This window comes from Diachasma alloeum, unplaced genomic scaffold (assembly GCF_001412515.2).
Source record: "Diachasma alloeum isolate Michigan unplaced genomic scaffold, Dall2.0 Dall_scaffold_00201, whole genome shotgun sequence".
NCBI lineage: Eukaryota > Metazoa > Arthropoda > Insecta > Hymenoptera > Braconidae > Diachasma > Diachasma alloeum.
The window spans coordinates 1,742,801-1,757,389 of NW_021680366.1; the positions used below are offsets into that span (position 1 = coordinate 1,742,801).

The 14,589-nt window shown below is 38.4% G+C and overlaps 1 protein-coding gene across 1 annotated transcript in view; it reads right to left on the reverse strand.

Annotated features, from left to right (window-relative positions):
• Positions 1 to 13,826, reverse strand: part of LOC107035812 (metabotropic glutamate receptor 2) — a 104,623-nt gene extending 90,797 nt beyond the window's left edge. Inside the window, exon 1 of the mRNA XM_015253407.2 lies at positions 13,253 to 13,826. Within this exon, the coding sequence (XP_015108893.1) occupies positions 13,253 to 13,826 (574 nt within the window). The remainder of the gene's footprint in view (positions 1 to 13,252) is intronic.
• Between the last annotated feature and the right edge of the window lie 763 nt (positions 13,827 to 14,589).

The following is a 14,589-nucleotide window of genomic DNA, read 5'->3' on the forward strand; positions in this document are numbered from 1 at the left end:
TGAAGGTAGACATATATCACGTGCTTTCCCTGGTAATATCTGATGCGATAAAGTGATTGATAATGCAGCGCACGCGGAAATCACAGCCGGGGCTCGAGGAGAAAGAATTGGAGGGGAAAGTAATTATCTGCTGCATGAGTATTTCCAAATATTCAATTTGCTGATGACAGAGATCTGCCCATCGTTAAATTGGAATTATCAATATTCAGTTGACATTGGTTGTTGTCAGCTGTGCCGTTGAACAGAATATTGAATTCATTATCTTGAAAGTACACGGACAGAAATTTTGGATAAAAATTATCCTACCGTTCTATAGAAGTGTATCATGAGTCATCGTTTCCACTACAAAAACCATTTTGGTGTCTGAAATTGAAATACTTCCATTGATTCCGACACATTTTAATGTCTCAAAAGTGTCTACAAAATCGTCCCAAAAGTGTTTGAAAAGTGTCTACAATAGTGTCTGAAATTCTGACATTAGTTTTCGCAGTGTCCTCATTTCTATCCCGAAATTTAGTAAAAATTAATATATGATGATCAAATTTTATTCTACGTTAGAGAAATTTTATCCGGATAAAAGTAAAAATTACCGTACCGGTAGAGTAAAAATTACTGTACCGGTAGGGTAAAATCTACCAACCGTTCTAGAATTATCGTTATCTACATAAAAATTATTTGACTGGAAACGCAAAATTTATTATGCGTCAGGATAAAATTTCTCTAACGTAGAATAAAATTTGATCATCATATATTAATTTTTACTAAATTTCGGGATAGAAATGAGGAAACGATGACTCATGATACACTTTTATAGAACGGTAGGATAATTTTTATCACAAATTTCTCTCCGTGTATTCACGAAATGTTCCAATTTGTTAATTTCCGACAAATATCATGGATTTGTCGCTCTACAGCTACCAAATATCAACACAACATGTTACATTTGAGTATTTACCGCCTCCAGCGCAAGAGAAAAGCTGTAGTATATCTTTCGGTTCATGGAAACTACAGCTAAAAACAGAAAACTTGAAAATGCTCCTGCAATGAGACCCTTATACTCGGGTTCTACTACTTGAAGGCTGTCGTAGCTATACTCAAAGAGAAAAGGACACTTCACGTTGAGCCGTTAGTGTGGACTCATTAAAACATTTAATCTATCCAAAATTTAAATTAATTGCTCGGTTTCGGTAAATATTCAGGTGAATCAACTTCAACTCAACTCAAATCAACTCAAATTTATATCAAACATTTATTCTGCGTCATTGTATTCCAAACTATTATTGTTACTAAATCAATTTATCGTGCTGGTTTTTACTGGAAATCCAAACTTAAAATGATAAGTATCCTCGTTCTTTTCATGAAATAATGCCTCAAATTATATTTAAAACAATTGAAGAAGAATTAATCTTTCAATTTCTTCCAAATTAATACATATAATAAGAATAAAAATGGGAAAAATTAAATTAATCTAATTGTGAAGACGGAAATGGAAGGCAAATGAAATACATTAAAATGGTATAAATTACTCTGTGAAATTCGGTGTAAATACGTTTTTAATTCCATTACACGTAAATTTGCTTCTCATTCCGCTCTGCATCTTTGCATTCCATTAGTGGATAATTTTTCCTACATTAATCCCATTTTGGTTCTTTTTCGTTAAAATGAAGTATTTTTGCAATTACAGAACACCACGTTATTTTCCGTGATATTGAAAAACAAGTCCGTTCTCAAGAAATGAATGTGATTTCCTTCATAATTTTCAATTTCGTAGATATTTCAATTTCAATCTGGAAAGAACCTTTTGTCATGCATGAGAATCCGGCTTTGGTGCTATGAAACGCAAATAACATTCTCCCGATGTTATATGAGGTATATGAATTTCCACCACGTTAAAGCCGTTTTTTTCCACCGTTATGGAAGTATGTGCTTTGATTTGAAAATACAAGGCTCCTCTGCCATCTGCTCTCAGTCCCGTTTGTCGCTTCAGACGGCGTCACTGCGGGATCAGACTTTGCTTTTAACCCAGAAAACGCTTTGAAATTCTGATTTCTCATTAAACATGGAGGCATATTAAACAGTGCTATTAGTCACGAATTTCTGGTAAATTCGTTCATCTCTTGGTGGTTTGGAAATCATGAATGGAGCACTAGCACTGTAAAAACTAGTGTCTAAAAGACGTCTTAATTTAAGGCGTCAGTGGAACAAATATATCTTATTGGCTACCCACACGAAAAAATTTATATTTTGAAAAATATATAGAAAGATATCTTAAATTGGCGCAATTTACACAAAAAAAATATATGAAATATATGGTTTACATATATTTTTTATATATTCTTTATAAATTTGAAAAATATATGGAATTGGCCCATATTATATATTTTTTAAATAGATTTTTTGATGGGGGTATAATTATTAAAATTCTGAATGTCTTAAAGTGAAAAGTCGTTTCGTTAAAAAACAAGACATTCGATGAACACCGTATTTGCACTGAGAGAGCTTTTGTCGTGTTAAATCAATTTACTTGCCGCAAGTAAATGTATATAAATATTTGTATTGGAAACATGTGAATTTTCTTGCAGTTAGTAAATTTAATTGGCAAAAGTAATTCTTTTTCTCACAATCTGCACTAAATTATGAGTATATGAGCACTATTCAACATGAAACATTCACGGCCCCCAACAGAATCAAATGCAACTGACAATTGTTTGTTGATATTCATTTAAAAAGTGACACATACGGGTTCTTTCAAACTAACTGCCCCGCCCGTATGAATCCCCGGAAGGTATCCTACATTCACAGCACTTCTTACGTTTCAGTTGTTACGTGACGCGAAGCAAGACGAACTTTTTTCCCCTTCAAGTTTCTGCATTCTCAAATGGAAAATTGAATCGAGAAAAATGTTCGCCATTCGTGATTACTTTCCATTCGGAATGACTCGCTTTTACAGAATTCACTTCTATTATATGGATCACATCAACGGGACAAACGTATCTGCTCTCATTCATCTAGTCTGTTTGTCAGCTGAGCATTGCGATAAGTTGGCTAGGTACTGTCTGCTGGAAATTCAGTCTGATTATATTTGCAGGTACCATTGTTACTGGAGATTGAACAGAATACCCGATCTATCATTTTTCTCATGCAGTCCTAATGGACACTGTGTTACAGGTAGTTGGGGGTGCAATGCCAGGTGCTAGACACGAGAGCTTTTTGCAATTACTTAATGGAGGTGTTAATAATGTACTCGGGATTATTGGCACATTCCGAGAGCGCCTGAAATTGTAATTACCACTAATGCTTTTTTGATGGAAAAAACTTCAGTTGCAAACAGATGTATGTATAACCCCGCTGATAGGTAGATGCTTTCACCTCTTATGGATAACTCTGAAGAATCCAATTAGAATTGACGTATGATGCGTCACGGTGGGTGGGAATATTTCACTAGCGAAGTGGTAAAACGGTACAAGTCGATTGTGAATATTGACCAGTTTTCAATGAATATCTCGGAATCTAAGGGAGATAGCAAAATAACCTTTCTTGATAACCTTTCCTTGAGTTGTAATAACCTTTTTTGTAGAGCCGATTAAGCGCTACAACAAATATAATTACGAAAATTTCGATATCTCCCGTAGATTTGGAAATATTCCTCAAAAAATTAACTGGGAGATGAGTCGACTTGAACCACTGCTAGTAATTTTTTGAAAATTATAATTTTCTCTTAAGACTTTCAACTCGAGACTTTCAGAGGGCTTAAAATAGAAATCTTCCAAGTCAAACTTTTAAAAATTTCAATTCAAGATCCTTTAAATCTTGAAACAAGGTATTATTTTTGAGCGCAGACGACTTTTAAACATCTAGTTTTTCCAGTGTAATTTCCATCTCATGTTCCATTGCTGTCAAGAAATATTTCCCCTCAGATATCCGCAATTTCAAATCGAGGATCCTGGCAGCATTGAAAGCCATTGTGGAATACCACCTGCCCATAATTTTTCACAACTGCACTGAGCTTTGTAGTGGCATTCCAGACCAGTCGTGTCATCACTCTGGTTTTCACAGCTGGGTGAAACCCGCTGTTGCCATGCACTTGGTGAGTTTGAGTTCGTACCAAGTCAGCCATTGGCTATTGTCAGGGTCTCGGCGTCAACCCTAGCGTGTCCACCTCCGTAATCACTGGTTACAACTCGTGTAACCGCAAATTATAAAAGCCTGAATTCAAAGGGACGAAATTCCCACGCCCTACCAGACCTGAACTCGTTGGCAAATGCTTTCAATCATATGCTTCATTAATTTTGTACTTGGGAAATTCTCGTTGTCATGACAAGGAATTTCAATTTTGATTGATGACTTTGATATCATTTTCATGTAGCACATTCTCTTCAATGAAATTTTCAGACTGGAATTACAAATTAAAGTCCAAACGTGCCTTGAAATTATCGTAAATCGCGAACCCTCCGACGGGAGAGCCCGGTCTTTAACGTTGTACATAATATATTCACGCAATAATATTATATCCACTTGGCACGCGATTAACACTGCCAACGCGCAACTCTTGAGCATACTGAAGTATCGTTGGAAATCACCCCGCAGTTGAATTCAACTTAAACGCAATCTGGTCCGTGAATTAAGGAAAAAATTAAAATCGCACAATTTTACTTGAAGTAAAAGTCGAGAGGTCAGTTTGAGAATTTTTTGCTAATGATGTTTTCGGTACGTAAACCCAGAAACATGTTTTTCTTGTAAATCAAATAAAAATCTTAATTTTAAATGTTTTACTTATTTCAAGAAAAAGGATGTAGGGGAGGGTGGGGCAAAACGGCCCCCCTTCAATTGTCAATAACTTGTGAATGACATTGTGAAAATTCCCAGTTTCAACTTCATTTTGAAGATAATTTTTCATTCTTCAAAACGAGCTCAAACTCTTCCCAATCGGATTATTGAATCGGAAAATATTGACGATTGAAGGGGGACCGTTTTGCCCCATCCTCCCCTAGTTATATCAAATAAACAATTTATTTATTCCAAATAAAACTATAAAGAAAATAAATTATGTTTTAAAAACAAATAAATAATTGATATGATTCAAATAAAAAAGTTTTCAAAATATAAAAAAAAAATTTATTTAGTATAAATCAACAATTTATTTGGATCAAATACAGATTAATTAATATAAAGAAACATTAATTTAATATAAACCAAACTTTTAATAACATTTTTCATTTATATTGAAAAAAAACATTATTTGAATCAAATAAATAATTTTTCTGGTTGTATGTAAAACTACAAATCAAAAGAAGATGCAGTGGGGTGATGAGTGACCCCGGTGTACCCGTCAAGAGTTAACATCGTCATTTCGCTTTTAAATTGAATGAAACAATTAAACTTCCAAATTGTTTTATTCTATTTTCCCCGTCATATGCACAAACTAAATCTTTTAATGCTCGATAGCCAGTGCAATGGTATTCACGGCTGAATCCCTCGTATTTCTTCATTCACGAACAAGTGGAAAACATACCTCTGTCAAACTCCGGAATCCCGGACAAATAGAAATTGTCGAGTAATGGCAGAACAATGGGCGAGTTTCCCGCGAGTTATCATCGTCATTGTGAATTTCTCATTGTCCCACAAACCCTAAATGTGAAATAGGATATGCGCGAATCACGAGGAAAAATGAAGGATGAAAGACCGTTGATGTGCGTAACTTGAGTTCGACGGGAGACAATTACGCTGGCAACAATGACGTGTATGTCAGTCTATAGAATTAATCATAATACCTGTGGCTGGAGAGAACAATTGAGGGCTAATGCATGAGGCTTCATCGTTTTTTGCTTGTGAAGTTTCGAAGTGCTTACCAGAAACAGAAAGAGGTGGAATGAAAATAAACTTGAACGAGCCTTGGATTTCTCTCAGTGTACACTGAGAGAAAAATATAATTCTTCTGACTATATTCCACAACCATCGAATTATAATCAAAAAGTCCTCAAAAATTTTTCATATTACGGTAACTATGGTTACGGTAACTATGGCCGGAGAAGTAATTCCTACAATGGAATGTAGTCATTGCAACTATTTTATAGTTCTCCTCACGATAAATTTGTCGTGGTTACTTTTGAACTTGGGTTAGTTTAACTGCATTTTGATTTGCAAAAATTATGCTTGTGAAGTTACTATAATGTTATGTGCCGCATACAAAAAAAAATCGTATCGTTCACAAAAATGCCTCAACTATTTTCTTATTGTAAATCGAACTTCAGATTTTTCTCTCAGTGTAGTGATTTATGCATATTGTCATTATGTATTCATTTGTTCATTAAAAGGGAGTCAATGTCCGCTTTTATTATTCTTGAAAAACAAAATTTGTCGCAATAAAAATATCAACGAGAATGGTAAGCACACCATGTACCGGAGGCACACATAAAAATGAGACCAATGTCCCTGTGAACCTTCAGCGAATCACATTCGTTATCCCCAATCGTCATTATCCCACTATATCGCCAGCAATTTGTCAGATCCGTCGTAATCGCTTATATGTACGCTGACGGTGATGATGCCAGCCAAATGAGGTTGATGGCAGAGCGGGAGGGGAGATACTTCGTCCTTGCGCCCGTACGGGACATTACTTTGTGCTACGTGACAGCCGGTTCATCGGGCGCTCTGTGATCCACACGATTCACGTTTGATACGAAAATTACTTCCGTTTAGTTTTCTGCATGAATAATTCAGCGTGCGAGAGGAGGAAAATATAAATTATATCCCCACGGCGACGGATACTCAGTAAAAAATCGTCGCTCCTATCTACCGAATGCAATCGAAGAGTATAAATACAAAAAACAGTGTGGAAAAAACTATAATTTTCACTGTGAACTCCTTATTCGAACTGTTCGAAGTCAAGTTATTAATTTTTCTATTATTATACTTCTTATTATTTTTCTTCATATAATTTCATGACATGACATGACGAAATTTTTCGCAGTCAAGCAACGAGAAAAAACCATGAGTAGAGATGGAAGAGTGGAAAATTGAGTAGTCCCTCTTGAGGGTTAACGAGTGATTTATTTCCATTCAACGAGTGAGAGGCTTTTAATTCAAATCGTGTGGTAATTGAATGAAAATCCCTGGCACAATTTTAACTCATTGCACATTGGTGAAAGGCATAATGTATGTTTTCGTACCAATAGTACTACCAAATTCGAAAGGGGAATTATTGGTTTTACGTCAGTGGCATACGACACATGTTCTCTTTTTTGTGGGCAATATTGGGAAACGGCGCTGTACAATGAAAAAGCTTTCACATTATCGTAATGTCGACATTTATTGGACCAAAAATCTCTCAAAAATTGATCTGTGCATTTGGAATGGGCTGTAAAAATATTTTCAAAATCCCTCTGGCTGAAAATTGATGAATGACGAACGTGAATATTTTGTAAATGTATAGCTCGAGGTGGAAAAATAGATTGAATTGCCAGAAATTATTTATAATATTTTTGCGATGATATGAGGCACGTGATTAATGAGAAAGTATTTGTTTGGAGGAAGATGAGTCTGGAATACATATGCAGAGGATATTTGGAAGTTCTCGAAGGGAAGAAGTTGACGTAATTTATTGATACGGGGTATCACATAAGAATTTGCTGACATTAAACTGAGCAATTGAATCGCTGCACGAGCCGAAGGCGAAAAAACATTTCTGAAGTCCAATCCCATCAAGCGACAGTTTCACTGAAATTTCAAGGAATGTCTCAATTGAAAATTGACAATTTGATGAAAAAATCAAAGGAAATTATCAATTCCAATACAATAAATTTCGACACAAGTGAGCATACTCATCAATTACTAATTAATTGAAGTTTGAGCGTAATTTGGGACAGGATATTCATGTTTCAATTAAAAATCGCCTTCAGATCGAGATTGCGGCTCCAAACCTTATCCCAGTGGCAGCTTGATTAGCTAAGCCAGCCCCCGATTATACCCGTCGTTTCATCTATCAAAAGAAAACCATCACTTTCATGTAACAATATCCCAGGAGGGGATAAAAGCCCTCCAGTATCATCGTGAATTGTAGCTCGTTCAACTCGAACATATTTCACACTCCTGCACGGTTCTGTTCTCGTCTAACGCATGACTATAAACCCTCTCTCTCACTCTCTGGACCCCTCCTCATCTGCTCTCTCCGAAGATCAGAGTGTCCACGGGTAACGATAACAGAACGGTGATTCAGGAGAGTTATCGTTGAACACCCGGTGTTTCGGGTTTACGATTCATAAAAGCGACCGCTATTATTTCATGGCTCATCACAAGTACCAGTCAATGTCAGTCATGAATTATTGGTCCAGAAGTACTTCCTCGACGCACCACAATAATTCATCAACATTTCAACAAATCTTCACTTTATCATCGCCCCCTACTGCTCCCTTGTAATCCTTTTCTTTTCTAGGAGAGCTGGCGCATGTACCACCCATCTAACGGAAATGAGTCTTTTTTCCAGCCTCGCACTCGACAAGGAGTCATAAACGGTTAGAATGGGTTCATCGAGGTGTTCACTCGAAGGTGTGAAGAGGACAGATTTTTTATTAACATTAAACATATTTAATTATGTAATTCAATTGCCATCGGTCAGTGAGTTACGCCCACCTTGTTTTGATGACTCTTTTGAGCAATGCAGACCAACTGTTATAATTTTTCCTATTTTCATCCTTCGTTTCCATTCTTTGGCTCCATTTTGAGAAAGATTTCACGTGAATAATAATAAATTATCCTGAATTTACCAGATGTTCCAGTGGCCACCGACTACCCCAAATAATCGAGCTGTCACTCGACCGCCCTCTAGCTGCAGAGTCTAGTAGCACTATAGAAACCCTGGACGGCATTACCCACAAACTCTGGGCGAAATTACCCACCAACGCGGAGGCTGACAAAATAGCCAATAATAACTGATGAAGATATTTTTCTGCTATCGAAAAGTCGCAATGGATGTGGAAATGTATAACGAACATATATTTCGCACTCCATTCAATTCAGTAGCGAAGTGGTCAAACGGTTTAAGTCGATTTTGACCATTCGTGAGTTTTCAATGAATATCTCGCAATCTAAGGCAGATAGCAAAATTTCTGTTATGACCTGTTCGGTAGAGGACATCGAGAGCTTCAAAAAAGATTAGAACGAAAATTTCGCTATCTTCCTTAGATTTGGAAATATTCCTAGAAAACTCAGCTAAGAGCTAAGTCGACTGAAACTGTGTGACCACTTCGCTACAGAATTATGGACCAACGGGAAATTTGAAAAATCTCAAATTCTGGTCGAAATATTTTAAGAATTCGGTAGGAAATGATTTGGATTTTTTTAATGATTTTTCCACGGTAGAAAATCGAAAATTTCGGTTGAAATTACTTGTTCTTATCAAATATTTGTATAATAACGAAAAATTTCTCAGCGAATCCTGAGAAATACGGGTGAGCGGTCACACGTCAATAACTTACGAGAATGCAATAAATCAAATCATCTAGAATTTTCTTCGGAAATACATAGGGACTAACTTTTGGGTGATATTCCTTTGGAATATCCCTTAAAAGTCTCATAGTGAAACCTTCAAAAGTCTCAACTTGAAACTTTCAAAACTCGCAACTGGAGAATTTCAGGCTTCAAATTAAGACGTGAAAATCTTATCTTAGACCTTTGAAATCTTAAAATAGGGAATGACTCTTTTGGGTGCAGAGTTGACAATCGGATATCTGTCATGAATGGGGATCCAGCAGTTTGATGAGGGACTCAAGGGTCACTTTTAAATCAACACATTTGCCATTGTGCTATTCTCCATTTGGATTCAGAAAAATCTTGAATGGTCGCTCATCACAAGTACCAGTTGTTTTCAGTCATGATCATTAGCTCAAGAGTACTCCCTAGACACCCCACAATAATTCATGAACATTTCAATGAATTTTTCTCCACTTTATCGTAACCCTCCACTTCACTCTCGCAACCCCGTTCTTTTCTGCTCATTCACCACTGGACACTTCTCTCATTTCCACAAAATTACCCCATTTTTTTTACTCCCCAACCACGATAAATTTTCATAATTGATTGTAGTCGACGTCGCGTGTACAGCCGGAGTTGTCGCAAAAAAATCCACTTGACCATATAATAAAATGAGAGAATGTCTCTGTAGGTAATCGACTCGAAAGTGCAGGATGGAAATTATGTAACGTTGGTGAATGAAATTGTGCATTTAAGATTTTATCGTGATCGTTTAAAAACTGAAGCGAAGGAGAAAAAAGTATTCCTACCGAATAAATATCATAAAATCTATTTTAGCAACTAAAAAGATCGTGCTTTCTAATCTCTTTCTAATTATGTAGAAATTTTCTAACAGTGCAGTGACACGTTCCAAGAAATCAAAACTTTATTCATCAATTCCTTTTCTCCCGATTGTTGGATATTCAAAGTGTAATCTCCACCCGCTAAACCATTTCCCGTCACAGTCTAATATTCCGACAAATTAAAAAATTAACCCGGTTAATTGGCCGTCCAAGAGTCCCCATCGAACCTCAGTGATTCACTCCGCCGTGAAAAAAAGTTAATAAAGCGAGAGAATCTCAGCTTAATTCAACCTTCCCCTAATCAAGATTAATAATCCCACTGGTCTCTCCCTCGCCCCTCGCATCATTTCCCCCCCCCCTCCCTCCGCAAATGCGATGAGCAGATTGAGCAAGCACACACGCCGACGAATAGCAATTCAGACGATAGCCCTCAAAATAAGGCGGATCGAAAATTACTTGGCAACTGCGGTCGTCTAATTTTTTTATCACCTGCACATGGTGCCCAGCAATCTTGTTAGTGTTCAATTTTTACGATCAACTCACCACTGGTATACCGATAATAACCTCGCAGTAGCTGCGCAAAAAGAGAAAGAAAAAATAAGGGAAAAAATACCATTAGCGTTAGACAGCTTCTAGCTGTACTCGCCCCCAAATCATGAGAGGGTCAGTGGCCCAGACTTCCGATATACATCGCACTCCATTCCGTGCCTCACTTTTCGTTTTTTTCTCCTCCTCCAGTTGTATCTCCTTTCACGATAATGCACTTAAAGCTATGCCCCGAGGGAGAAAATCGGATCGTTCCCCGCACATTTGACCTTTTCGAATGAAAAAGGAGGGAGAGGGGTGCGAGTGCTGATAGTATTTGTTGCGAGAGGGTTCCGGTGCTTTTATCACAAGCCACTCTCGCTGAAGCCAAGTGCCACTCTATAACTATTCGATGCTTTGGCAATGTGCCCGGACGATCACCATGAAGATTACCTTGATCGCCCGAGTAACCCAGTGGACATTCCCAAATGGAATTTCTGATCGGATATTCAGAATGGGGGATTGAGAATCCCTAAATGCGGATTTCCTTAGCTCATAGCTTGACCATCTTTCTGGGCGATGTTGCGCGAATTTCTGAGTGACTATTCGTGGCATTTGAAGGGCTACGGCTGAATGGAGACCGGGAGTTTCGCATGAGGAAGTGACTGGTGCACTTAGAGTTCCGTTTGAAGTTGAGTTGAGTTCGAAAGTTGGACATTTGAATGCTGAGAAGTGCGAGTAACTGCGGGGCCAAGTGTATTGTTGGTGGAATAAGGAAGTGAGAGGGTTTCTTGGAGATGTTTGCTTGGTTATGGAGAGTTTGAATGTTCGAGACAAGGAGTTTTTAAGGGTCTTCTGGGATTAATTGGGGGTTTTGTAAATTGCAGGGCAGACAGTTGGGTGGAGCAGATTTACTTGAGCTCACTGGTAAAAATCCGAGGCCCCAAGATGGTAATCAAAAAAATTCTGCTGACATTTTGTCTCCCAAGAGCGCAATACGTCAACTTTCTACGTGATCCCAATAAAAACGCCTTTTCCACCTCAGCCTCCGGCGACACGAATGCATATGAGAGTCAATCAAGCATCCAGAGCAGCCTCACCTCCCCTAAAGGCCTCATTCCACATAAAAATACCACAAAGTCCAAATAATTGCCAATTACCCCGAGGAACTAAAAACTCCAACTCCCACTGGAGTCCATCAACGCTCTATTGTCTCGACTAAATAACGTTTCCCACGCTGGAAAAAATAGTGTCTGAAATTGCGACACTCTCGTCCCCTTTGTTGAGACGTTTGTGTATCTAAATTTACGTCATTTTTAGGGCCTCAAAATAAGACATTAAGACATGTAATTTAGATATTCTTGCTGTATCCATCAAAGATCGAGGATTTTTTGTTTCAGACGTATTATGTCTCATTATTTTTTCCAAATACCTTATTCATTTTTCTCAAAAGTCCACCATCTTGCATGAAAGGAGAAAATCATTTTTCAATTTTTTAATTTTGTGACCCTTATTTAGACCCTGTCACTTTTATTTGGATCCTTAATCTGAATTTTGTGACCTTTAATATTGTGATCCTTAATCTGACCCTCATGACCCTCATTGTGACCCTCATAACCCTTATTCTGACTCTAATGACTCTAATTTGGCTCTCTTGACCCTTAATCTGACCCTCATGCCCCTTATTCAGACTCTTGTGACCCCTAATTTTGGAGTCTCAATTTCGAATACCAAATTTTCAATCACCAGAAGTCGATTTGAATTTTTATAATGTAGAGCGATATAGAACCATCGCATTTCTATCGCTTTATTTAAAACTATTACCGATGTACATAATTACGGATGAGTAAATGTAAAGTAAGAAAAAAATCATCGTAATTTACACGGAGAGAAATTTTCTAGAAAAATTCTAGTACGAGTACTGGAAAAAATTACAATCCACCGGTTGTGAAAAATTCTGGTGCTGTTAAGATAAAATTTCTTAGTATTTCTGATAAAATTTCTAGGGATTTCTGTGAAATTTTCACAGAAATACGGGTAGAAATTCACGTTTTCCCCAATAAAATTTCTAGTACCGGCACTGGAATTTTTTCCTGGCCGTCACTTTGCGCGTGCTAGCACTAGAATTTTTCTAACAAATTTCTCTCCGTGTACGTTCAGGTTTTTATGTCATAGGGCCCAGAATCCGCGATTCTACCGAGCGAGCGAGCTCGCTTCGCTCGGTAGAATCGCGGATTCTGGGCCCTATGACATAAAATAGTATACGAAACTCGTGCGTAATGGTGTTTTTTGACTCGTGGGATTGTAAAACTCGCCTTCGGCTCGTTTTACAACTTCCCATGAGCCAAAAAACCCATTACGCACTTGTTGCGTAATATACTATTCTGTGTATGCAATGAAAACCCACAAAAATCTACCTTTTATGAAGTCCACGGCCATCTCCAATCCATAAGTGTCCTTATCACAGTCATCAAGGATATGTGCACCGATTTTCACTCCAGGAATGATCTCCCGTTTGTTCACCCAATCGAGGGTATAGAGCATGGCCTCGAGTGCTTGAACACCCCCCTGTGGCATCACCGGACCACACGTGACATTGTCCTTGCGCTCGTGCACCATCATCAGACCACCCAGTACCAGTCCACCCTCGACCACCGCTTCCTTCTTGACTGGCCAGACAATCTGACTAGCCCGTGAGTTCATCTCGATCGATCGAAACAATCTCTCGCTGTGTCTGATCCCGTGCTTCGTTATCGGATTCTTCAGGTGATGGTGAAAGACAAAGTCCTCGGGGTAGATAAACCCTTCGTCCTGGCTGTCAATCATCGTCATTCTGGGCAGATGCTTGAATTCATAGTTGTACGGATCCAGTGTTCTGTTCCTGTGGGGATAAGGATTTTTAAATGTTTCCTCCACTGACGCCCAACTACGGGCACAACTCCAGTGGCACATCCAGCCCATCAGCATCATCAACAGCACAAGATTCTTCATGACTTTATAATCATTATCACGTCCGGGCCTTCAGTTGTTTGGATATTTCACTCGGGACGCTGGTGTTAGAGCGGTTGAGGGGAGTTGGCTGTGAGGATCTCTCATAATGGTCGCGATTTATAATTGGACAGCAGTAGTTTCTGGACAGTTTACTGGGATCATTGGTAACAACCGGCGGCCGTCGTTATCACTGGCTTTGAAAGGGTTCAACTGTTGTGGGAAATTGTTGCAGCAATGTAATTTGAGTTTTCACTGCACTTCGAGTAATTAATGGGGTTTTATTCGCCGGTTCGGGGGGCGTCCGCTGGATATCTGCCAAATCAAGGTTCAGGGGAATTTTAGCACTCGAATTCAGTGGTATCAACACTAGAATGTTTTGGGTATCTCGGGGAATTTTTTTAGAGTTTCGTATTATATTTCACTTTCGACGTTTTGGTTAAACGGTTGTTTCATACGCATGAGTTGACTCGTTAACGGTATTTGTTTTAGCTTTGGGGAGGGATTTGTGAGAGACTTTAGCGAGGTATTTCCCCTTGAAAATTTTCATTTATTCGACGAAGGCTTGGGAATTCTTCTGACGAGGAGAAATTGTTTTCTGTACGTCGGGGGTGTTCTCGACTAACTGAGTTTCATGGGGGAATCTAGGGAGTTGGGAGAGCGGTGGGGATGGCGGGTCGCGAGGGGAAAGGGGATGTCCACTGCCGTTGGAGTGTGTCAAGATGCTGAGGGAAGGGGGGAGTTATTTGAGGAGTGATGAGGAGAC